Source organism: Tympanuchus pallidicinctus, unplaced genomic scaffold (assembly GCF_026119805.1).
Source record: "Tympanuchus pallidicinctus isolate F22 unplaced genomic scaffold, pur_lepc_1.0 scaffold31, whole genome shotgun sequence".
NCBI classification, from domain to species: Eukaryota; Metazoa; Chordata; class Aves; order Galliformes; family Phasianidae; genus Tympanuchus; species Tympanuchus pallidicinctus.
The window spans coordinates 1625876-1652098 of NW_026294749.1; the positions used below are offsets into that span (position 1 = coordinate 1625876).

Consider the following 26223-nt stretch of genomic DNA (forward strand, 5'->3'; position numbering starts at 1 on the left):
AGGAAATGCTGTGGGAACTACAGCCGGGCTCTTTTTGTTTTTTTCGCTCTTCTCTCTTCTCCCCTCGCGTAGCTGAGAGGAAGGGCGGCACGAAGGAGAAGTAGGCAGCCCCATGCGCCGGGCCGCGCCGCCGGGGCGCGGGGGCTGTGCGGGCCGGCGGTAGCGCGGCTCAGGCGCCATGCCGGGCCCGCCGGGCTGGCTGGCGCTGCTCTGCCTGGCCGCCGCGGGACGCCCGCAGGTAAGGGCAGCGCGGGGACGGCGGGACGACTCCCAGCGCCCCGCACCCCGAGCCCGCCTCGGCTCTCTGCCTCTCTCTCTCTCTCTCTTGTGGTGGCGGTGGTTTCTTTTTCGCAACTCGCGAGCGCCTTTTGCTTCTTGCAAACGCTGATACTTTCAAACGAAGGCAGGGGATCGGCGGGGAAGGCAGCCCGCTGCTGTTGAGGGGCAGCGTTTGCACGTAGAGCGAAAAAGAAGGCAGGCTCCACCCTGCCGAGCGGATTTACTGCGCGCTCCTCGGCCCTTGCCGTCGTGAGCCGCGCCGATCGGGCGTGGGCCGTGGCCCAGCTGCTCGCGCGGAGCCCACGGCCCGGGCGGCTGTGCGAGCGCATCGAGCGGCCTCCGCGCCTCCGGGGGAGGGTGGCAGCGAGCGCTGGGTGCCGGCGGGCAGAGCGCTGTCCGCGACGCTCCCCGAAGCACGGGCTGGCTGCCTGTCGTGTGCGGTCGCCGGCATCGGCCCGCTGTCGCGGAGCCTTTCCTGATGCGGCGGAGCCTCCTCAGCGCCGTGCCGAGGAGCTCATAGAGGGGCTTGGGTTGGACGGGACCCCTGGAGAACATCAGTCCGACCCTCTGCTAAAGCGGCTCCTTCGTGTAGGTCGCACGGGAAAGCGTCCCGGCGGGTTTTCGGTATCACCGGAGAAGGAGACTCGGCAGCCTCTCTGGGCAGCCTGTTCCAGTGCTCTGTCGCCCTCACAGGAATGAAGATTTTCCTCATGTTTGTGTGCAACTTCCTATGTTCCAGTTCGTGCCCGCTGCCTGTCACAGGGCACCAAAAAGAGCCTAACCCCATCCACATGGCTTCTACATTTCAGCTACTTGTAATCGTTGATGAGCTCCCCCCTGAGCCTTCTCTTCTCCAGGCTTAACAGTCCCTGGTCTCTCAGCCTTTCCTCGTTAGGGAGGAGCTCTCACTTTACTTTTTCTAATTAAACTGCTTAAAAGTAATTCCTCTTTCTTCAGGTTATCTAGGGCCTTCTAGGCTAGCAGGTTTTTCATCCTTCCTACACTACAGACGCTTTATTTCTCCCATTAATCACTATTTGGCAGCCATGTGTGCTTCTTTCATGTGAACTTCTACAGTTTCTCATTACTCTTTATTAGGTGCAAGTGTCATTTTAAGTGCCTCCCTCAACTTAGTGCTGTTGTAGTGCTGCGTGAGTCATGGTTGGGCTCCCTGAGAGCAAGGTGCAGCTTCAAGGAAAAGAGATTACGGAGGAAGAAAAAAGCCTCTGTTGTCTGCAGCTTACAATTTAATGTCTGACCACATAGCCCTGAGAGCCTTCCCTCTGGATCTCTGTTCCTAAATATGTTGCCTTGAAACCACACAAGCCTTTTTTTCCCCGCCAAAATATATGTTTCTTTCTGTCCACTCTCACCCCTTAGGCTTCTCTTAAATAGCTGCTTTCCAGGTGTCCTCCATATGTATATGAACAAGCCTGCGTGTTTCAGAAGAGACCTGCCCATCATAGATTTTGCATGGATTCTCCCACCTCCCATCTGTAACCTCTATCTGCCTATTTTCTGCCTGCTCTTCAGAACTGTGATCAGTGCACTGAGGTGAGCAGACTTCAGTGGTCTTTGTACTTTTGTTCCAGTGACACCTTCTTCCTTCTGGAGCTGTTTTGTTTTGGGGCGCTTGTTCCTTTGGAATCTCCTTGTTTCCTGAAACCTGCTACATTCTAACCTTGGAATTTTAGATTCCTGTGTTTTAGGTACCTTGAAGTAGGAGCCAGTAGGTCTGTCAATTCAGTGATTTTCAGAGGATGCAAAACAGGGAACTTATATTTACTTGGGGCAAACATGTGAAGTCTTTTCTCTGCTTTCAACATGTGCTTAGTTTTGAGTCTGTAAGTGCATGGGGTGCATCCTTCCATGGCCAGTGCTTCAAACAAGTAAGCAAGATAATAAGGGATTCCAGAAAATCTGTAGCATTAAGTTTGCATAGAAAAAAAAAAAACATACATTGTTGAAGAGCTGGTTGACTTCAGTACCTTGTCTGCAGCAGTGACAGAGCTGACAAGTCCAGAACGTGAATGCAAGGCAGGCCTGGAGAAATGCTGCTCCCAGAAGTCCTGCAGGTTCTCCTTTGGCTGACTGGTCTGAATGGCGGCTTTGTAATCAATCCCCTTACGGGTTGTCATTTCTGATGGAAACAGTTATGAGAATCAGTGCAGCTGGGCTGAAGTTTGTCTGATGCACTCGTGTTAGTACAGAACCACCAATATGGTGGGTGGTAGTAGGACAGTAAAATCCGCAATGTATTTCCTGTGAGGAATGAGAAACACTTGCAAATGTAAGTTAATGGGTACTCATGGTGCTGCTGAGAAAAGACATCATCGTCATCATTTTCGCCAAAGAGGAAGCAGGAACAGAGAATTCGTGACTTGCTGTAGGTCACACACCGAGCCTGGAGCAGAACTGCTGGGAGCAGAGCTCACCCTCCTTGTCTTGTGCTTCAGCCACAAGATGATCTTTTCCAAGTGATGCATCCTGGGCAGCTGTCAGAGGACACGGCGTTAGGCTTTATGAGACACAGTTTGCATTTACAGTGTGCATTTAGAATGTGTGTTTACAAATACGCAGTAACCCAGCTGCCTGATGTAACATCAGCTCTTCTTATTCTCTTGTATAGTAATGGGATTCCTCCACTGCTTCGTAGTCTTCGCTTTACAGGGAACATTTAGAAGTCTTCATAATCTAGAAAAATTTTGGCCAACATCTGTCTGTTAACTAAAATGCATTCTAAGGTGAGAGGGGAAAAAAATAGATAATAAAAGTGTCCATGCTGTGTTAGATCATGGGTCCTCCCAGTCCGTGTTCCTGCTTTGACTGGGACCAAAGGAATCACTCGATAGAGCAGAACTTCTGTAACAGCTCATCTGAAGCCTTGGGTTTATTCTGGAGTTAACAGTATAAAAGTTACTGTAGTTTATTTGTCCAAATGCCCTTGCAGGAAAGGCACCTGAGAACTTTTTATTGCTTTAAAGTTTCTGCTGGATTATATGAAAAACATTTTACAGCACCGCGTGTAAGAGGAATAACGCATTGCATATAAAACCAAACCAAAACATGGTTTAAGAAACTGGTGTTGCTTCTCTTTTCATGTTAAGCATCATCTTCCTGATGTAATTTCTACTTTCCCACAGACAGGACCAAAACAAACCTTCACCACATTCCACAAGTCAGTAGAACTCAGAGCTTATCAGCTGTCTGTAGCAATACTAACCCTTGTCGTTTACAGCACAGAAAGTCACAGAAACCTCAGAGCATTTTCCTCTGGCATTTATGCCTTAGCACTGCTCAGAGCAGTCTTTGCATGTGCCTGTCTGTCCCTCTGAATTGAAATGCTGAAAGCCCTGCTGTAGGAGGGACGCGTGTAGATGCAGTGAAGGGGTGACACGTGCTGTCCTGCTGCTCCCTGCCCACTTCCCCTCTGTGTGACCGGGGCTCCTGGTGGCATTTGCAGTGACCAATCCAGCAGGGTTCCCTGTCTGTATTCCAAAGAAATAAATACAGTAATTCTCATAACAGCAGAATCCAGATTGCCCAGTGAGATGGTAGGTGCTCCATCACTGGAGACACTCAAGGCCAGGCTGGACAGGAGTCTGAGCAATCTGATCTCACTGTAAGTGTCCCTGTTCATTGCAGGGGAGTTGGACTAGACAGCTTGTAAGGGTTCTTCCAACCCAAATGAGTCTGATTAGCTTACAGAAGGTGGGCAGCAGGGAGAAGAGGGAAGCTGGGCTGTATGGTTCTTTGAGTCCTCAGCTGCAGCTGTGTTCTTGCAAAGGCTGCCTTTTCCTTTCACTGGAAGCTTGGCATGCCGTCCCTTCAGTTGTGGGCTTCTGCTGCAGCTGCTCTGAGACTGGCTCGTTATTACTGATGGAAAGCACAAAGGCAAACATTTGTGTGTTATAGATGCAATATAAAAATTAAGTGCTGTTTAACCAGGTTGCACTATGGACTTGGGTAGGCCTCTGTCTGTGTAATGCAATAGTCTGCCTGCAAGAACTTGCCCTGTTTTATGACTTAGTCTTTAAACACAGCCCAAAGTTCACACAGATGTGGGATGGAGCAACTTGAAAGCTGCAGGGTGGGCTGCAAGGGTGGCCCTGGCTACATGTCAGGGCTCCAGGGAAGTGTGGGTGTCCTGGTGGGTCACTGCCCATTTGTCACCGTGCCGAGGCATCGTGCCTGTGACATGGTGTCTTAATGGTGGTGGGCACCGTGCTGGGCTCAGCCCCACTCCACGGGGCTGTGCTAGCTGCTGCTAAGCACTCCAGAGCACTCTGGTTTCTGTCCTATGCCTGCACACCTACCTCAGCTGCTCTGCATTTCTCCCTTTAGTTACCTTTCTGTTTGTCTGTGCCGGCTATGAGTTCTCTGGGCGGAGGATTTGGCTTTCTTCTCTGTTTGTACAGCGCTTAGGATGTCATGGCTGCAAACACAGCTGAAGACTCATTAATCACAGCAGGTTAGGGCCCTGTCCTCTTCTCACCAAAGTCACATGGAGGCCTGCTGGGAAGGAAGCAGATACATCCTGTAGCCCACAGCCACCATGCCATTCCTAACCCTCACTCTTGTCCCCCACCCCAATGGCAGGGACCAGGAGAGGCTGTGCGTGGTGGGAGAGCCAAGCTGGTTTAATCCACCCTGCAAGAGCCAATTAGCTGGGGAGGGGTAAAAAATAAATAAATAAATAAATAAGTGAGGTCATTCACCCTGACCGCTTTGTGGCTACTCCAAAAGAAAAAGAAGTGTATAGGAGCTGTTCAAGAATGACAAAGAACAACATTTGTGACTGCAGATTGGTGCAGAGTATATTTAGTCAGTGGTCAAAATGGAGGGAAAAGAAAAAGTCTCACATGGAAAAAAAAATACTGTGAAGTTTTGTTAGGCAACCTATTAATCTAGAGTACAGATAGGGAAAAATGTGCCACTAGGTTCGTATGAAGTCTTAAAAATTGCTTATGTAGCACACAGGGGAATCTATTTTGAGCCTGTTATTTTGCTGCACCAAATAGTTTTGCCTTACGAGCATCGTGTTCTCTGTAACTTTTCATTGCTCGGCAGCAAGAACAATGAGATGATTCCATGAATCTGTTCTCACAGGAAGAAAAAAGCTCTCCCCTGCTATAATACTGCATGTAGTAAAGCAGGCTCATCATGGAAATCAGCCAAAGCCCCATCAAGTCGGGGAGGGGTATTCCTGCTGACTTGGCTGAACCCCGGCACAGTTGGTTCCTCATGGTGACACTAAAAGAGTAAATTAACCATTTCTCAGCCCAATCCTGCATCCCTTCGCAAAAGCAGTGATTCCTTCTCAATGAAGGCAGTGCAGACAGACCCTGGAAATCTCTTGTGGTTATTTCTGCATTGAGGTTCAGCTTCAGTGATGAAGCATGGACAAGTAATCTTCTGAAGCACTCCCTGTAAATGTGTCTCTAGTGCCTTATAATGATTCTAATTGGAAGTGCCAATGGGTGAAAGGTTACTCACAGCAGTGGCTGACGCTGTGCCTGGAGGGCTGGGACTGTTGAGCTCTCCTTGTAAGCGGTGCTGTTGCACCTGTTTCATTTAGGAGGGAGACCTTGCAACTTTCCTCACGAGCACAGCTATGTAGTAGCTTTGGTTATGTCCTTACTCTGTTGTTCTTATTCCTGCTTGTTAGGGACTGTTGTGTTGCTACCAAACCTCTCTGTTAAATATTTCGGTTTGGTTGGCTTTTGGGTTTCTGCTCTCTGATTCATCTTTAAAGCACCCTACCTAGTAGCTGCCAGTCTTTGAGTGACTGTGGCAGCGAGGACCAGCAGGCTGATGCATTCAGGATGCCACGTGTTGGCAGACGCACGTCACAGTACACAGGTCCAAGCCCGGAGCTTGTTGTGTGGAGATGACTTTGCATCTGCTGGGCATGTGATGGCGAGTTTTCAGCCTGCAAAAGAAAGCTGCACGATGGACGTGCTCAGTTGGCTGCATTCAGCCCCGCCATCTATCTTCTCAGCCATCTCCCAGCTGCTATCCCTGCGGTCTCAGCATGCTGCTGCCAGCGTGCTCTGTGTGACACTTCTTTGCGTGGTGTACCTACTCCAAGCAGTACTGACTGCTGCTCCTTCCCCTCTGTGGAGCATGACCTGTTGCTCAGATGCTTGCTTTTACCACATGTTAAAACCAAAAGGCAATGGGAATAGTCAGGATTGAGCTTTGACCACTGCTTATCCACTGTCTGGCTGCAAGTTACATTTTTCTCTTAATCTCTTTATTATCTATTTTATTCTTCATGTTCCTTCTGGCCGCTTTAGGTATTCAGGCTCTAGCAGGGTTTCAAGGACCTATTTTTAAGATTGGAATAATATTTAGTCGGTAGCTGTTGCCATTTCCCGGCTATATTTTACCACGTGATGGTAGTTTTGTGATGTGGTTTACTGGTCACTGGAAAGTTGACATCACCAAAAGCATTTCATTCACAATCTGAAATTTTTGTGTTGAATTACAGACCTACAAGTGAATAACTGGAATTGTGTGGCGGTGACTTGCGTGCTGTTCTAATTTAATTTTTTGTATCAGCAGTGAAGCCAGTCCCTGCTGAAGGCCAAGGTGCCAAGGCTGCAGGGTCTACTTCAGATTGCCTGAGAAACTGTTGGGTCAGAGCTCAGCCCTGTTGACAAGGGCAAATAAAGCCCAAGCCAAGGAGCCGTAGAAATATTGTAGCAGTACATTAAGTATGGCTAAGAATCTCAAAAGCAAGTCGTATGGGTATGTTCAGGGCCCAGAGTTCAACTAACAAGAGGCGTGCAAGGCCAGAGCCACCTGAGTTTGCTCTCCCATAGGTAGTTTGGGTTGGCAGCACTAAATGGAGAAAGAATGTGCTTTGCTCAGTGAAATGATGGGAGATATCTTGAATGCTTTCCAGAAAAAACCACGCTGAGCACAAAGGTGTCATCTTGAGGTAGATTGGCTTTGGCGTGTCCCTTTACATCTCAGCTTTTCTAAACTAAGATTATCACTAATGAGCAGTCCCCATTAAGGCCTCAGGTTCTTGTTCAGAAATGACATGGGAAAAAGGCTGTGGAAACCCCCGAGCTTGTTCTTCCAGATTTTTTCTTTTAAAAGAAAGAGGCCCGTGCAACTTTATCTTCTCCGAAATGTCCGTCTGAATATTCATCTGAGTGAGAAAGTAATTTTAGCATCCATGACACACAGCTTCTGCTGTCACCCGATTGCTCAACAGCACCGAGAATAAATATTTCCGTAAGCCCGAGGACAGGAATCTGAATGCTTCTGGTTCCCCTTTCAGAAGCACCTGTGTGTGTGTTTTTTCAAGGCCCAAGTAACATGGCTGTGCTTTGCAGCTGACTCATTGAAGTTCTCCGACCCTACGAGCACAAGCACACTCTTGCTTAGCATTCTTTTCAACAAATAGGAGGAAAAAAGGGCTTGGCACTAAAGTACAGTCCTCCTGCAAACCTTGACAGGAGCATGCATGTTTCTCCAAGGAAGTCAGTGGTGCTACTCATGTGCTTGAAGGTAAGCAGGTGTTGGCATGCTTTACCAAACAGCCTTTGACAATGCGCTGAGCCCAGAGGATATGTGTTGTTTTTTTTTCTCTGGATTCTTCTCCTGTTGGGTATTCTTGTCTTATTCTTCTGAGGAAGTGTTTATCACGGCTGAGGAGGGAAAGGACCACCAGTGTTCTTCCAGTTCAGCCCCTGTTCTAGCAGGACCCCCTACTGCAGGCTGCCCAAAACCAATCAAAAGAAGAACAATTAACTTTATTTAGGAATTGGTACAAATATGTGTGCTTTGCACACATTTTAAGTGACAAATTAAATGTGCAGAAGATACCTAGGCCATTTTAAAACATTCATTCGCATCTTGTGGTGGTATTTACTGCAAACATTTACCAATAGTGAGACTTAAATGAATAACCAGCTTGGGTTTTCTTTGTTCTGTGTGATTACTTCAGATGAGGTTGGCATCTTTGCTTTCACCGAGGCCCCTTCTTTAAAGAGAAGAGCACCACGATGTCAAAATCACCATTGCCTGGGCAAGCTTAAGACTTTGGACACTTATTTCTCTTTCCTGCTTCACCACTCATTTCCTGTCACCTTTCGAAGCTAGCTGGCCTCTGGGCCAGAGTTCCTCCTCAGTGAAATGAATTGCACTTCCTTGTCTCAGATGGACGCTGTGGCTGGGAATGCATTGGTGCTGGTGGAGCATCAGCCCATCGTGCTGCTGGCAGCACGTGTGCTTAGTATTGGATTCTTGCACCCTCCAGAAAGCTGATGTCCTGTTTGACACTGCCCTGCAGTCCTCTGGCAGATGATTGGACAAGGAACAACCGAACTTCAATGGGGCCCTGTTAAGAAAAGGCTCCGAGATCACTGGATCTACCCAAAGAAAATGTGAAGGTTCTGTTGTTTCCATTCCCATCTTCTCCATGCTCTTCTTTCACACTCAGCAGGTCCAGCCAGTCTTTCACCTTTGTGAGCTCAGAAGGGAGTTAACAAATGGACACTGATAGCTTTGTCTTTACTTCATTGAGATAAATAAAAGAAGGAATAGTGCGGCTTTGTAAATGCATCGCCTTGTCTCAAAAGGGGAAGGACGCTGTCGCAGAGGATAATGCTCATTGACACAGAGCTTAGATTTATGCAGCTGCAGCTGGGAGTATTTTGCAATAATTGCCCTCTTCATGCTACGAAGCAGGAAGGTCCAAAGCAGTTTACAAAAGGTAGTGAGCAATTAGCATATGCTCCTGGCCTCCGCGCAGGGAGGTTGCTTGTTCTTTTCAGGATGAGTGTTGGTTCTCAGAAATTATTCCAAGCCCTTCTGCTGAATGTCCTTCAGCAGATTTGCATATCCTTCCTTAAATGGGACAACTTTGCCCTGGTTTGACACTTCAGTTTTTAGCCTTTTCTTCTAAAGAGGAACTTTCAAACTGGGGCAAACAAGGAAGAAAAGAACGTTCTGTTGATAAAGCAAATGGCTGCATCCATCCTTGGTCTCACTGCTTTTCTTGGCACTTCAGACTGCTGTGAATAGGAATCGATTGCTCAAGATCTTCTCTCTGCTGCTCAGGGAAGCAGCATAGTGTGAACCCCATTCTGTCGAGCTTGCATTACTGGAGCATTTCAAGAGTGTCTCCAATGGTGCTGAGCAGCATCTCCATTCAGCTGCCAGCCTGGCCAGCTTTCTGTTCATAGATCACCTGTTGCTTCACCAGCACTGGTTGTTGCCCTGGTAATTGGGAAGATGAACAAGGTGGCTGTCAGGAATAAAGCAGAATGAAAGCTTTTGAGAGTATGGAAGTGCTTATTTATGTTATGGTAGGTGATGCTTTTGTGTGTAGTGTTGTGCAAACATGAAATGCAATCTTTGTTCCAGAAAATGTATGATCTGATCAAAAAGCAAGATACTGCTAATAAGTGAGAAGAAAGAGGCAAGGAAGCAATAAGACAAAAGAAGTGTCCTTGCAAGATTGAACTCTTAATTTCACATGGGATCATTGTAGTGATAAAAAATGGCTATAAGATGTTAATAAGCTGTAAAAGTATGAAAACTGAAAAGCTCTGGCTTGAGGTACTTACTCTGTTTCAGGCACAGTTTTGGTAAATGCAAGTCATGCACCAGCTTATGGCTCAAACTCCAAGCCAGGAGGTGGTGTTTTAAAGAAAAAAAGTCATCGTCTTTCATCAGTTTTAAGTCACAAGACCTGTCCCAGCATTAGAAGATCAAGATGCTTGGAGAAAATAGTTTATATTCAAGATACTACAGTTGATGCGATTAGAAAAGGAAGAAAGAGGAGAGGAAAAGACACGGAGGAAACCAGGGGAGAGCAATAAGTAGTGGAATAGAAGCAATTATCAGTAGGCACAGTACTTTTATGCACTATTAGACAGCCAAATCTCTTGCTGAGCAGCAGCAGAAGTCCTGGTGCAGCTTTTTCCAAGTAAAAAATTGAGTAAATGAGATTTTAATAGCGGCATTCAACCATACTGAGTAATTTCTTGCTATGAGCTGGTTTGGAGTCATTTTACCAATTGGAGGATCACCAGCTGGATGTGAGGTGTTGAAGTTGCCTGGAGCACCAGTGCCAGGAGACTCCCAAAGCAAGGGCCTCACGTGTAGCACTTCCACCTGGTTTATTTGGGATGGGTTGTGTTGGATTTTTTGGATTTGGAGAGGAAAGAAGGCTGTTGGCTTAGTTTGTATCGCCTTGGTGGTGGCTGCCTCAGTTAAATGAGGTCACCTCTACAGAGCATCTTGGGAACCATAAAAAGCTGCAGAATTAAGGTCTGGCATTTTCTGGGACTAGCCAGGAGTGTTGTGTGTTCTGGTGGGAAGCCGGGAACTTCTTGAACTTCTTCTTTTCGAAGGGTGTAAATAATTCACCGTATTTGTTTGCCACATGCCATATTTCAAAACTGTCAGTGATCCAGGTCTTGATCTGGGGTCGTATACGTGGAAGGGACCATAGAATTATGTCAACACCTTTTTTTGTTTGTTTGTTACAATTGTCTTGAAGTCATAGGTTCAAAATAATTGAGTATTGTAAAAAAAAAAAAAAAAAAAGAAAGATTAAATAGCATGCCAAAAGTTTGTGACAATTGCAGGATTGTGGTATGATTGATTTATCACCTGGCTGTATTCCATGTTGTTGTCTACAAAGAACCTTTGAAGTCATAAATGTTTAATGCTTTACTGCTCGGCTACAAAATGCTACACTGGAGAAATTTTTTGCTTCTCTCTATCAGCACTGTGATGAGATAGGTGTGAAGCTTTCCAGGTATATTGGGTCTCATGCCCTCTCTGTCTTTTCTCCTCTCCAGTTGTCACTACAAAGCACTCTGCCATGTGACAGTGAACAACACTATGAATACTCTGGACGGTGCTGCAAGAAATGTGAGCCAGGTATGTGAGTGCTGGGCTGTACTGCCTCACTAATTGAAAAGCTCCTTAGAAACAGCTCTGGAGGTCAGTAAGGCGACTTGCTCTCGTGAGCTTCACAGATGTTTCAGTGCCACTCTGATTCCTCACCTGAGTGAGGAAATGAGTGGAGCAGGAGGAAGAAATGGTTGTCCCCAGTAGCACAGCAGTGTTAGCCTATCTCATTTTTCCTCAGATTGCTCAGAGAAATGCTGTGCAGCTTGCAAATTATCTGCTTGTCCTTCTCTCCTTCACAGGAAAGTATATGTCTGCTAAATGCACTGAGACTTCTGACAGTGTGTGCCAGCCATGTGGCCCCAATGAGTATATGGATGTCTGGAACGAAGAAGACAAATGCTTGCTACATAAAATATGTGATCAAGGTGAGCTGTTCATACTGGAGAACTTTTTAATCCAAATTAGTGAAGCATGAGATGGGCAAGTGGATCTAGGGAATATCCTCCTTTTGGGTGCGTGGCAATGAGTGCTGAGCTTGCACAAGAACCTGGTGGATGGGGAAGTCCCCAGACACCAGAGGGTTTTGCTCCTATGCTCTGCTGAACGCTGCATATATGGTCTTCATGATGCTGAAAAGATTATCTTCAGTCAGGCCATTCACTCCCTGTGAGTTGGATCTTAATGTCCTTCTGCCCAGCATATTTTGCACTCACTTCTGCCCTTGTCTCACTCTTGCAAAAGCTCTGTTTATTTTCTACAGGAGCTACAAGGAAAAGTATTGCTCAGGAGCCCAATCAGTGAGGCTGATCAATGGCCTCCCACGCTTCTTGAAAGATCCCTCTAACATGAGTGGTTTCACCTCTGGCATTCGAGCAAAGCAAATAGGTAGAACAGGATGTAAACTCAAGGCTTGTTATCAGAGAGATATTTACTGCCATCTGCTTTCTCTTCTAGGGAAGGCTTTGAAAGAGGTGAACCCAGGAAACAGCACGTTCCAGCGGCAGTGTGCCTGTACCACAGGTTACCACTGGAACGAGGACTGTGACTGCTGTCAGCGAAACACCATTTGTCCTGCAGGGTTTGGAATTGGGCATCCTGGTGAGATACAGAGAGGGGACATACAAATGAAACATCCAATCTCTGGCCTACACTGTGTGGGTTGTGACATTAAAGAGTAGCTACTGTAGACTCTCAGACCATTACTACTGTGTGTAACGCTCCAGGACTATTTGCATTTGAAAGGCTTCTGCCTTTGTAGTTAAAGTAAAATCTTGAATCAAGTGAGGTTTGCCAGCTTTAACATGGGCATGGCAATAACAGCAAGGTCTTCAGTGCGTTTCTAATGTTTGCTGAGGTGCCTGACTGTGGATCATTAATTTATGCATTGCCCCCAGCTTCAAAGAAGTGATCCACTGCTGGTTGTTGCTGCGGTCAGATTTGAAATCAGTTTTTGTCAAATGGCTTTGTTTTGCCATTCTATGAGGTTATGAGTTAAAAGCAATAAACACCTCTAAGGTAGCGCAAGCGCTCCTTGCTTTAGATGACATGCAATGCAAAAATTTATTACGGACATGCGATTTAGTCCCACATCTGACAGAAAAGCAAAATGCAGGTATTTTGTGGGTGGAAAATGGAGATGGTTAAGTTCAGGGTTGTAATGGACACTGGGAACAGCTACATCACTGAAAATTCAGCACACAGTAGAGCAGTAGAGGACGAAATGCTGCATGGGCTTGGAGCAGAGTGGTGGTGTTTTTCCTGCAATCTAGCAAACCGTGATACAGAACTTTGTTCACTGTGGCTTCACAGAAGTGACAACATCAGTTAACGTCACTGCCTGTGCTGTAGCACTGACAAGAGGAAGTTAATGGAAGAGGACTCGTATGAGAGCAGTGTATTATTTTGCAATAACTGGAAATGGTGCCTGATCATTTTTTATTCTGATCGTGCAGGGGAATGTGCTCCTCTCACCTGAGCACTTTTTTCTGCCTATGTGTGACTGTCACTGTTGCTTTATTATAATTTTAGATCCCTCTATCTTCAGGGAAGCTTTTGGGGTGGGAGTGGAGTGGGAGGATGGGGGAACATAGTCACCTTCCCCTCACTTGGAAAGAACTCACAGAAACTCAGTGGTGATGTTTTTCTTCCTCTGCTACACACAGTGCAACAAGATAAGGACACAGACTGTATGCCATGTCCCAGAGGCTACTTCTCAGAGGTTGCTTCATCCACTGATGAGTGTAAATCCTGGACCAAGTAAGTTACTTTGCCTTCCAAAAAGCCTATTACAGCCACAAGGCAGTGAGAAGCTTGAGCAAACACACTTTTCAGTGGAGTGTCTCTGCTTCTCTGTGGCATTTATAGAGCATGTCAGTTGGCTGGATAGAGATAAGGGCTTTCTCATGTTGGATCTCAAGTCTTTCTGGGGTGGAGAAAGACAGCTAGGACAGCAACTGCTGAGTTGACATAGATGAAGATAAAGAAGGTGTCTGAGCTTCAGGATGGAGAAATGCGAGAGTACTTTACAGCAGAAAGTATTACTCTGCAGAAATGTAGGAGCCACAGTGAGCTCTGTCTTTGGGATTCTAGCTTCTTTGTCTTTCCTTTTTAGCTGTTCAGCTCTGGGATTGGCAGAAATAGTCCCTGGGACTGATAAATCGGATGCAGTTTGTACAAAGCAGAAGATGGCTGAGCAACCAGAATATGGTATGTGTCCTCATAGGGCTTATCTATTAGGAAGTACAGGGAGGAGGAATATATGTTCACTAGGGTTTTTGGCTGGCTTAACTCCTTTCCCACTGTGGATGAGTCAATGGGAATCAGCTGTAAACCACGACAGAGCTCTTGTGAAATCTTACCTTTAAAGCCTAGCAGCTCTAGGGCCCATGCCCAGTGCTAAGCAGTGCTTCTCACTTCTCTCTGAATCTGCATGGTGAGCAGTTGCTATTATACATCCATCATTTTTCCATCACATTTACTGCTCTTTCATTTGTCAGCCTGCCAGTTTCTGTACACGTTAACAGAAAGGCCATTGACTTCTTGTGTCTCCTGCCTAATGTTCCCTTCTTGCCAGTTGCCCTGTTCTCTATCCTGTGAAGCATGCAGCGATTCTTAGACGAAGACAAAATTCTGCTGGCTGAATTCTGTAGCTTCCACAAGCTATGTGTCTCTCTCATCTTGAGACAGAGTAAGCACAGCCCATAGGCTGCTGGTGGATTGCAAGAAAACTTTCAGAGGATTGTGGCTGAGTCATACCACCCTCAGACACTAAGTAGTGAGATGGCTCTGTACCATGTACCTTTAATGAGACTGGTTGTCACAGAGCTCCATAAGTGCTAGAGTGTGGTCCTTATTATAGAAACTGAAAATCAGTTAGGAAGAACAAAACTGCTCTCCTGTGGAAAAGCAAGTGACAGGAGCAAGGATTGTCATACTGCTGAGAACAGCAACATGTTGATGGTATAATCTTTCTCATACCTTACAGGAACAAACAAGATCTTGTATGTGTTGATTGTCATCTTGTTTTTTGTGGCACTAATTGGCATTGTCATCTTCATCGTATACTACAAGAATAAGGGGAAGAAGCTGACAGGTACATGATAGCTAATGTTATGTGTGAATGTGACACCTACGTGTCTATTTGTGCACTCTGTTTTGACAGGTACCCACCAAGATATGAAACTCAGGAACTTTTTTTGAATTCCTGTCCATATGGATGTCTTGACTAGCACAAAGCTGGGCCTGAAAATCTTTCCTATAGGCAGGAGTATGTTACACCTATGCATAATGCATCTTGCTCAGCATCTTCCTGCAGCTGTACCAGGAAGATGAGTGCTTTGAGACTGGATGTAGCCACAACATGTATGATGGAGGAGTGGGGGAGGTTTGTGTATCAGCATGGTAACTTTGCACTGCCTGGCACAGAAGAGGAAAGCAGGGGGAGAGTAACATAAATAGTAAATATATATATATATAATCTAGCAAAGATACACTGGATAACATTGGATTTTTGAGTATATTGTGACTAGGACAGAAAAATTTCCTGCAGTAACTCGAATCTGTGTTAAGATGTGGGTCTTCACAGTTAAGAACATAGTCTTAGTGTTCTTTTCATTTTTAATTTTCTTCCCCTAAACATGGAAAGCATTTCCTGCCGTATTTTTCCCTCGATCTCCTTTCCTAAGCCCCAGAAATCAATGAAATGTTTTGGGAGCAGTAGAAGGGAAGGCAGCAACCCTTGTAAGGTATTTTTCAGCCCATGTTTTAGAAATATGCTGCCTCTACCACACTAAACATGGGTTGTGCTAAATCTGGAATTCCTGGGATGGGCTGAAGGAAATGGTGACTCTCCTTGCAAAGCAAATACTTTTGATGCACAGCAGGTTAGGGGAGAGTGCTCTTTACTTAACATTCCTATTGACCTGGTGCTCTGCAGTGACAGTCCTTCATTGCCTTTGCACAGTAGATCCTAATTAGAGTACCAGAGACTTGCAGGCTCAAGAAGAAACTCTTCCTCAGTCTGCCTTTGGGGACTGATTATAAACGTGCAGACCTGACATCAGAGGTACAGAGTCATTGCTGGGAAGTGACAGGGCTAAGTGACTTATCTATCTTTAGATATACAAAAACCAGTGCAAGCTTAAAGCAAAACTTAAGCCCTGCACAATCTCCTGAAAGCATAAATAGCAAGAAGAATTGCTGTCTCTATAAAACAGCTTTAAAGCATTATTCGACTTGAAGATTTTCCATGGGAGATACTTTGATAAACTGTGTTTCCTAATTAAGTACATCCCTGTTACGTGGAATGCTATACTTGAGACTGCCATCCCGTGGTTTCAGTGGCTTACCCTCTTCTCTCCAGTCTCCTCACTCCTGTCTGGGAATGGTCTTTGTGCCATCCATGTGACTTCTCTTGAAATAGACTGCACCGTTCTAAGTGGGTCGGTATCGGGCCAGTCATAGTGTGGTGACATATGACAAGGAAAGAAACCCCATTTGATGTGGAACACAGTTTAACGTGATCTATCTTAGGAGCTTGGAAACATTTGTTCCACAGAGATACATCCCTGTTCCAGTTAGAATGAATCCTCAGACAGCCTGATGCTGGGACACTTGAACAGTCAGTAAAAACAGTCTTTCTGGTTTTCATTTACTATAATATTATGGGTCGTGAATGACTGTGGGTGTTTAGGTCTGTGGCTAGTTTCAGTGCCTGCTCTGTGTTACAGCTACTCTTTCGTTTTCCCTACAGCAGATCTACAGAATTGGGCTAACGAGGTGTGCAGCCAAATGAAAGGAACAAAGGTAAAGTCAGGGGCACTAAGATTTTCCCTCTGTTTTATGGTTTCCTCAAAACATTCCTGACACCCCTCCTTACTTTAGACTTCATATTAGTGTTTGGCTAGAAAACAAATCTGGAGTTTCTCAAAAGCCACTTACAGCTTTGGCTTTTTTAGTCTGTTTTTCTGTAAATGTGAGGCTTATGAAATCAAGATTCTCAAATAGCTTCTGAACCTGCTCTTTGGTTTCAGCCATCTTTAACAGTAGTAACAGTCTCTGTGATGATTAAATTCGTTAGAAGATAAAGTTGAACGTGAGCCCATGCTACTGAACACCTGAGACTCTCACCTAAGGGAGAGCCGTTCTGAATTCTAAGGCTGGGAAAAACTAAACATGAGTTGCATGCTTTTACATACCAGAGTCCTCATGGGAGAGAGACCTGGATTTGGTGCGACACCAGGAATGCTGAACACTCAAGGAACTAAGAACAGAGCCATCAGCTAAAGGAAATGGCCAGAAGCCCCTTTAATTCTGTCAGTCACTGAAAAACCTCGTGTGTGAAGAGCGTATGACCTTCCAAAGGATTTTGCTCTGAAACAGCCTCAGATGCCCTTGCTTGAAACTCTTGGTTGGGAGCAAAGATTCGCATGCGTGTGCACTGTCTGACTGACATCAGGGGCACGGACTGAGGTCCCCTAGCTCCCACGTGCATGCTCTTCCATTGCCCCACCTGCCAGTCTAAGAGCTCTGTCTAGCTTAGATGTGGTAACACTCAAGTCCTGTTGCTACAAAAAAGAAAACAAACCCAGCAGCTTTTTGAGCAGGCAGTTCCTCTTTTGTCTCATAAATGTTCTTGCAATGTCCTGCACTGGCAGCTGCTCAGATCCTCTGGGACAGAAGAGTGAATCAACAGCAATTAGTGGCTGGCAGCATTTACTTTGTGTCCTCCACTGTGGAGGAAGGGAACAGATGCTAGAAATGAAAGGTAGCGGTTCCCAAATACCCATCATTATGCATGACTGGCAGGAACTGAAGGGAACCCTTGAAGTATTTCCCAAATCTTTATTTTTTATGGAGCTTCAACCAAAAATATAACTTAACTGTAAAAGTATTGGCAAAATGATGTCACAGGCATTTGCAATTGTTGTCTTAAAGTATTCGAGGTTAAAGCAACCTTGTCTGTTTGACTTCTATTTTTCTAGCATGTCTCTGAATCAATCCAATATTTGAATCAGTTATTACTACTATTACTATTTTATGATTACTAATAAAGATTTTGCTCATGGTGAGGTCTTCACAGATCAACAGCCCTTCAAAAACGTAGATTATTCAGAGGAGTTACAAACCTTTTAAGCAGTTAGGTAGGTCTAACCAGTGTCCACAAGAAACAGCAGAATCCAGCAGCCCTTCTAGATTTATTAACTCTCAGGTGCTCTGTTGACTGGTTGGACTTGATGATCTTGAAGGTCTTTTTCAACTGAGATGATTCTGCGATGCTTGAGAGCTGGCCAACTCTATTATCCGAGATTATGTTTTATCGAATCCAGCAATGCTACTCAATCCCACCAGCTCCACGCTGAGGAAGCGTTAAGGCACGCCCACTTCTTCTTCGTTCAGAAAACAACCTTCAACCAGTTCCTTTATTAAATACAGCTTTATTTCAACTTTCTTTCAGGAGCCATCCAGAGATGCCTACGTTACTGTAAATATAACGAACAGCACCGTCCCGCGGCTCTCCGAAGACGTGCGTCTCCTGGGCCCTGCTGGCTCCCCTGCCCCCGGGAGCTCGCCCTGTGCTCAGCCCACGTGCAGGCACGGCAGCCCAGGCACGGCACCCTGCAGGGCTGGGGGAACCTTCCAGGAGATCTCCGTGGGGACTGAGACCGATGATGACCATTTCTCCCCCGTTCCCACAGAAGATGAATATATGGATAAAGATCTCAATACTGCCGATTATTTACCTTTACTGAGTCAGCCTGACAGTAAAACTTTGTCACTGTTTTCAGAACCGGTGGAGATAGGGGAGAACGATAGCTTAAATCAGTGCTTTTCAGGGATCGGGAGCACAGAGGATGTGTCCATCCCTCGGGGCTCTGACCCTTCCTCTGGTGCAGATGGTGTACATGCCACCATGGACAAATACCTCCAGAAATCTTGCCAGCATTCCCATGGTTGCCCAAAGGAAATTGACAGCAAAGACACAGATCGTTTCGCAATGAACCGTGACTCAGAGAAGATCTGTGTGAGATGTGGCATTTCATACAAGGAGACTCCCAGAAAGGGGAGCAGACCCTGCTGTGCTGCAGTTGTTGGTGCCTCCACCTCCCCAGAAACTGGATGCTACGCACAGTGCACCTGTGGCTTGAATTTTCCCTCTGCTGGTCAGAGCCCTCTAGCAAGTGACCATGGTATGGAAGATGTGTCTTCTGATGGTACCAACACAAAGTACCAGAACACAAACAGAAGCACTTCAGGGACAAACAGCAGCACTTCAGACCTCCCTCCAGCATCCGGTAAGCCCATGGGGATTGGCCTGTACACAGTTGTGTAGGGTTAACTTCAGTGCTAATTTGGTGTTGTTCAGAAGGTCTGATGTGGGAGAAGGGAAAAATGAAATGGTGCTTTTTTACTGAGTTGCCCTGAAGCTAATCTGAAAGACAGAAGTGAAATAGGATGGCCACTTGGTTTACAGTGAATTTCACATGTAGCATGAGCACTATGAGGGATCTCTGTAGGGGACTAAGAAAGAGGAGAGAATAGTGACCAAAAGGCTGAAGTGAGAAGAGATGCACAACTCTGAAGGGCATGTTTTCATTCTGCAGCCTGCATGTGCATTTTTGCCCTTTCCATTAGGTTGCAGTCCAGTTACAGTCACATGGTGGTCCATGGAACCGGCTGCAGCTGTAACCTGCTGGTCATGGTTGGGTCTGAGAGACAATGATCAATATTTTGCTTTTAGCTCTTTCTCTTTGTTTTAAATTGCTAATGTATGCAATTTATATTTATACATATATAATATATAATATATAAACAGAAGTAGGTGAATTTTGTGATTCACTTAAAAATAATTTCATATAGACATTTTTTCTCTAAATATTAGCACTCGGTCTCTAAACAACTTTGAAACACCGATGTCTCCAGTTTTCTAATTGGCTCCCAAGTTACTGGTTCAAGGAATATGGCAAAATAGTTGAAATGAAAGCAGGGATAAAAACCACCAAAGAAGGCAAGTTATGAGCCTTTTCTGGACGAAACTTACGTCTCTTTTCTTCATTATTAAAAGCCTGCAATCTTTTTGTCGTATCTTATTAGCCATTCAAGATGATAATCTCCTGAAGACGGATGCTCTGTTTTCATTTGCCTGTGCACTGCCAAGCATAATGGGACCTTAGTTTTGTCTGGGACATCTGAGTGTTACTGTAATGCACACAGCGATCATCAGCAGTTGCCCTTCTTTAAAACCACATCATGCCTTAACGTTTCTTATGCAGACATTCTTGTTAATCTGCCAAAGACCAAAAGTGACACTTTGAAGACCCGCAAGTGAAATTTTGAAGGCCCTTCCCTTCTAAACATACAGTGCGGTGCAGGAATCTCATAATGTGCAATGATCTTTCTAAGAGCAGACACTCTTTCTACTGCTTCAGTTTCCTGAAATCTTTAAGCAGTTTCACTGCTTGATGTGTACAAAAGTCAGAAGTAGCAAAGAAAGATGGATTTTATTTCTGTGGAAGGTGACTGTGTGGTACTACTGAAAGTCAAGTCATATCTGGCACTGCAGAAGTACTGCTTTTCTTTCTGAATCGCTCGAGAAGAGGAAGAGAAAATAGTAAGGAACAAGAGGGCAAGCAGGTTTAAGTGCTTGCAAATGCTATCTTCACTCTGCACCATAATTCTTTATATATGATTTTCACTGTGTCAGTACCTTTGGCTGTGTACTTGCTGTCATGCTATCTAGTGAAACCTGAGCATAGATGGAGAGTTCCTGGTTCACCCCAACCTTGGCATAACTGCCTGGAGGTGCTGGCTGAGTCGCAGGCAGTGAGAGTGTGGGTTTAGTCAGGATGGAGCTGATGTGCCTTCTGGAGTGGCCTTGTCTGCCTGTAGCGTGGTGGGTGCCCTGGTGTGGCACTCTCCAGCTCATTCTGGGGCTGCTGGTGGAGCTGTGGTGGTGTAAAGCATTTTGCTGGGCCTTGTGAAATGCCCAGGTGCAATAAATATGCACACGTAACAAAGCTTCTTCAGGCAGCTACTTTGGATGCAGCTGTGCTAAGGCAGAACCGTATGAAAGTGGGTGGATGAAAAAATGGGAAGAAAAATGATGTGGGTAATTCCATGAACTTTTGGTTTTAGTTTCTTAGTACTCAGAATGACAAGGGAAATTGCAACATCTGCCCCTGATGTGAAATAACCCTAGAAGGACCAAAGCAAACCCCTGGACAGGTGTCATTCAGGCTTCATGGATAGTAATTGATAGGAGCCTTCAAGCACCTTTCAGATCTCGCTGAGCCTGGAAGCAGTCAGAATGTGGAGCATTGGATCATGGCCATCTCAGACCTTGTGCAGGACTTCAGCATCAGGCATGAGTGGTGGAGGACTTCAGTGACTCATGGCTAGGGATGGCTTTGCAGAGCCTTCACATTCACAGCCCACACCATCCCAGCTCAGCTACAAGAAGCAACATCAGATGGCTCTGAGGAAATTAATCACTTGCATTGTTCCAGTTCCTAGCAGATAATTACCACAAAAATATATCTGTTTTTGTAATTAACATCATCAAGAGATCGAAAGGCTGAAGTGTTGCAGGCAGCAAAGCCTTCATTTATCCTCTGAAGGAGTCCTTTATGTTATCTGATTGGAGGCACGTTTCTTAGTGCAACTCAGGAAGTTCTTGTGTCCATTTGCTCTTCTTAATCTTGTACGGAGCTCAGGTGAACTTTTACAATGCCTTTTTTGAGTGAAAGGCAGTCCATGCAAAGGCAAACAGGTATTGGTGTAGCCCCATGGTGCCTGACACAGTTGTGTTGATGGCAAGCAATTAACCTGAACACAGGGGAAGCACCTAGGAGGGAAAAATCCCTGTGGAAAGCACTCAATTGACACCTCGTGTTCATCAGCAGTACTTGGAAAGAAAGCAAAGAGCCAGCGGTGTGATGGTTTAGCTGAAATAAATAGGATTGCTTGAGGGGAGCTGTTAGAAAGATGCTCCAGTACTGCCTAGGCTTGGTTGGGTATCGCATGAGGTCTTCACTCAGCTCTAGTGAAATCCAGTGGTGTATAAACAGCACCTGGGGATGTGAGCAGCACTCTCGGCTGCTGGAGAAACAGCACTTCTCTGGGCTGGGCCATGCTCAGTGCCTCTCATGTCTAGAAAAGCATTAAGAAAATGACCAAAATATCCCAAGAGATTCATGGTCAATCTGCAAGTTGTGATTAAGTGAAGCTCAGTGGGGAAAAAAGCATTTATAAGGAGTGGTGTTCATAGGCTTTGAGAGTTTCTCTTTGGTTTGGTCGGTTTTATTTCATTCTGGGGACGTTTGTTAGTTTGTCATTTAAAGTTTGTTCTTGGATATTTTCTTTCTGTTCTGAGAGAAGTTTGTTAATTCCACAGCCTGGTCCTGCTGTCACTTGAGTCAGTGACGCAGTCCTTGAATTACAGAAAGATTGAATAAATACTGAAAATTCTCTGACTACAGGGAGACTTGCTGAAACCATAACACTGTTGGGTTGCTGTGTATAGATTGTTCCCTGTAGCAGGCTGTATCCCAGTAAGTCCATGTGGGCACAGGGGGAGTGCTGGGATGTGCCTGTGTGGGAAAGCAGACAATGCAAGGTAATCTTACAAGCTCCATTCAGTGTGACTGCAATGGCCTGACGTTAAATCTTTCAGCATTTATTGATTAAACTTGCTGTTTTGTCTGCACTCTAGGAGTGATCACGTACCAAGGGGGAAAACAAGATACTAATAGCTGTTTCCTCACTAACTGGAGGCAGTCTGCGAGTAGCTCATGTGTCCAGAGGCAGTGGGAGGATGAGATTATCACGCTTTCTCGCTTGTGGCAGTGCAGCATGTAGGGACAGCTTTCCCAGATGCCACAGACAGCCCCCCTGAAGCAGCAGGCTTCATCCTGAGGAGGCACAAGTGGAAATCGTGGGAAAGCCCCATGGAAGGCATTGATTATGAGAGCATCCCTATGTCACGGGGAAAAAATCATGGAACAAAAGCAAAGCTATCGCAGCGGATTGAACTCACAGTGCTAAACATCCTCCTCATGAGAGAAAATATTAATCATGCCTGTCTTTTTTTCTCCCCCCTCCTTCCCCAGGAAATGTGACTGGAAATAGTAACTCCACATTTATTTCCAGCGGACAAGTAATGAATTTCAAGGGAGACATCATCGTCGTCTACCTTAGCCAGAACTCCCAGGAGGGAGCTGTGGCCTCTGGAGCAGCCGAGGAGAACGTCAGCAGCCCAGTGCAGGAGGAGAACGCCAGCCGCTGCGAGACCTTCGCCGGCAATGCTCAGCACTACAAGGAGAAGTGCGCTGAGCTGCACGCCAACATCCCTGTGGGCAGCGGCGGGACGCGGCACCACACAGCCCCAGTGCCAAGCCTGGCCCGACACAGCGAGGCCTCACCGCCCGTGCAAGAGGAGGGCAGGCTGGGGCACAGCTCGGAGAAGGTGTTGAACTGATGTGAGACACCATCCCACGAGGGGTCGTCCCCAGATCCCGGTTGCTGGGACAGATTTGTTTCTTCCGAGAGCGCTGCTGGCCCCGGGGTCCTCCAGGAGACTTGGGATTGGGGGCCAGGCCCTGCGGGCTGCCTGTCTCCTCAACGGGGTGGCAAGTTCTCCATGACTTTCCCAAACAGCAGCGAGGGACGGCTGAGGGAAACTCAGGCTGGGGGACTTGGCGAGAGGGAGGACGTGGATCACCAGTAGTCGTCCCCTCCTGGAGAGGGGCAGCATGCTGGAAGGGGCTCCAGACCAAGGTATTTTTTTTTTACTGGGTGGGAATTGCAGTAGCTCTGTAGGTGATCCCTCTCACTGGGACTTGAGTCATCCTCGATACCTCCCATGAGAGAAGGAAGCAATGGCCACCTCTGCTGCTGAGCTTGGTGCCCACCTGGCAGGGCAGGGATGGAGTAGGTTGCTTCAGCCCTTCTATCAAAATGTAGCAGGAGCTCCAGTCCTAAACCAGCACAACAGTCAAGATCCTTGCCTGCCCCTTGCTAACTTGTGAGTGTGAGTTGGTATAGCACTGCCTTGGGTTACAGTAACAGGCAAATTAGCACTGATATGCCTTGAAAGTGCATCAGATTAATCCTGAACAAGAAGCATTTTTATAGTTTTGAACCCTGATTCACTGCCACCTTACTGCATCTCCTCAGAGGAACACAAGCCCCTGCAGCTGAAGATGAACGGCTAGCAGGTGAAGGAAGGATCTAGGACAGCTAGCTGCAGACATTTCCCAAGTGACAGGAGAGGGAGGGATTGCCTGAAGATGGAGAGTTTGCTGAGGGTCAGGCACATGTTCCTTCATCTGCCACAACAAATTTGTCATTCCCGTTGATCTTTTCATTTATAAGCAGCGCTTTGTTTAGGCAGCGTGAAGCGATTTCCAGAGCTCAGCCTGTCTGAGCTGAAATCACTGTAACCACTGTCACACTTAGAGCTGTAGGACCGAGGGATTGGATTCAAAGAATAATAGCGATTGTTAGTAGAGTCTCAGCTACTCAGGTGGCTTTGGTTCAGATCCTGTATCCTTCAGCCTCCTCCACCAGCCGCTGGGGAAAGGTGAAGGGAAAAGAGCCTCAGGGAACCCCCAAGAAGAAATCATGGTATTTTTTACATTTCCTGACCAGGGGTAATTTTCTGATGTTCTCCTTATGCACAAGAGTTGCAGGAGCCTTTCTTCAGTCTGAACGCATAGGAAGATCCGTGCTTGTTTCCTGCCAGAGTGAAGGGATCTCTGGTCAAGTGTATTCTCATCTGCTCTGACAAAAAAGATCTCAGCAGGGAGGGCTCCTCTCTAGAAAGTTATTAAAGCTGTTTGCAGTAGCACTGCTCTGAGGGTGAAGAGAACCCATGAAGCTAACAGGGTGACCACTGTGTCATGATGAACTTCTCATCCACAGAACAAAAGGATGGCCTCAGCCTCCCTCATCTCTCAGGAGAATAATTCTGCATTATTTGTATAGCTGGGGTGGAAAGCTCAGCCTAGTTGTGCGAGACTCTCTTGGGTTGCTGGGGCAAGGGGTGTGTGACCAATCCGAATCCCTTTCACCTTTGTGTGGCCTTCAAGAAAGCAGGCCATCTGACCTGAGGCTCAGCCAGGCAGGAAGGCTGTGCCATTCAGTGATGGCCAGTGCTACCTCTTCCTCTTTGAAGGAGGTGTGCAACTGGGGCTGTCTTATCTGTGGTACTGATTTGTCTCTCCTGCTGGATCCTGTACCCACCTCACTGTAGCCTCTTCAGGCCTGCGTCTGTATCCTCCAGGCACTGGTGCAGTGGGGACAAGGAAGCAGAACTGCACATCAGGTTCATGCCAGCTTGTGCAGATCCTTTCCTGCTTCAGTTTTGTAGATGTATTTTTACAGAAAGCATTCTTCTAGGGCACCACTCAGCCAGCCCATTTACAGGACAGGAGGGACTGAATTAGTGTGCTCAGCTCTGGGTGAACCAGCTGCACACAGGTCTGTCTCCTTCTCCATCCTGTGGTCTCCGGGCACCACCAGGGAGCAGGCTCAAAATCTTGGTGTCAGAGAAGACAATGGGAAGTTTACTGTGCTGTTGTCGTCAGTGAGGGATTTTTCCCTCACTGAATTATAGGATTCTGGTTTTGAAAATGGGATCAGCAGCAGGCGTGAAGAAGAGGGTCATTGGGATCTCAGCACTGTGGCCGCTCCCGTATGGGGAACACACCGAAAGGTCCAATTCTTGGTCTTCCTCCGAAGCCTGTGTAAAAGTGAAGAAGCCATATCACAGTCATCAGTGTGCTGCATGCTGCCCAGGTCTCTGCCTGGCTGCTTAGATGTGGACCCCAAAAGGGACTTCTGTACCTTCGTGACTTCACATGTTGTCAGCTCGGAGCAAAGGCTGGTTTAACATGTCTTTGTACAACAGGGCCTTGTGCATTGGGCACTAACTTGGAGGCTTCTGGCTGCTATTGTAATACACATAACTAATGGTAATAAAAATCTTAAGGCCTATTTGAGAATGAGTGAAGATTTGAATTAACGGAGAGAATCAAATATGTTATTATTTGCCCACACTCGTTTTTACAAAAATAAATCATTAATACAAAAACATTCCTGGATAGGCTTTTGTAACCTTCTTTAGATGTGGAATTGTTTTAACAAAATTCGGTATTACCATGGGAAAACGAGGAGCAGGCTTGTGCTCAAGTGTACCAGAGCAGCTGTTCATAACCCCATGAAAATCAGTATGGGGTTAAAGATCAATATGCACAAGAACTGCTGTTAATCTCAGTGTCTTGCTGCACGTTCAGACACAGATGATAAATTGCTCTGCAAGGGGACTGCACACGTGGCACTTCTACCTGCCCATTCCCTTCCTCCAGGTTTCTTACCATAGCAGTGGTACCTCAGCAACTGCACCGCTGTGTCTGTTACAAGAGGAAACCCTGCTGAAGGCTGCCTTTGTGCTCATCAGGTATTTTAGTAGAACTGGAGTTTTAGCCATTCAAATTAGCCTTAAAAACCATCCACAGTGTTGGAGAATTCCTTTCTGTCAGCACGTGCCAACGAACACGGTGA

At 46.2% G+C, this 26223-nt stretch overlaps 1 protein-coding gene across 3 annotated transcripts; it reads left to right on the top strand.

Moving 5' to 3' along the window:
• TNFRSF11A (TNF receptor superfamily member 11a) lies at positions 1–25755 on the top strand. 3 transcript variants are annotated; one of them, XM_052697736.1, is made up of 10 exons: positions 1–238; positions 11109–11190; positions 11463–11588; positions 12118–12261; positions 13326–13419; positions 13775–13869; positions 14648–14755; positions 16415–16467; positions 18119–18956; positions 22770–25755. In XM_052697736.1, the coding sequence occupies exons 1-10, from the start codon at positions 179–181 to the stop codon at positions 23135–23137; spliced, it is 1968 nt and encodes a 655-aa protein (XP_052553696.1). In that variant the 5' UTR covers positions 1–178; the 3' UTR covers positions 23138–25755. The 3 variants fall into 3 exon arrangements, with proteins under 3 accessions (XP_052553696.1, XP_052553697.1, XP_052553698.1); XM_052697737.1 differs by having other exon boundaries at positions 16418–16467; XM_052697738.1 differs by lacking the exon at positions 1–238 and adding an exon at positions 7777–7803.
• Positions 25756–26223: the final 468 nt, after the last annotated feature.

What these genes read in the sequence shown, in the direction of transcription:
- TNFRSF11A (XM_052697736.1), top strand. Translation starts at nt 179, where the DNA reads ATGCCGGGCCCGCCGGGCTGGCTGGCGCTGCTCTGCCTGGCCGCCGCG. An exon ending in TAAGGGGAAGAAGCTGACAG is followed by an intron (nt 14,756 to 16,414) that starts GTACATGATAGC and finishes TTTTCCCTACAG; the next exon opens with CAGATCTACAGAATTGGGCT. An exon ending in GCCAAATGAAAGGAACAAAG is followed by an intron (nt 16,468 to 18,118) that starts GTAAAGTCAGGG and finishes ACTTTCTTTCAG; the next exon opens with GAGCCATCCAGAGATGCCTA.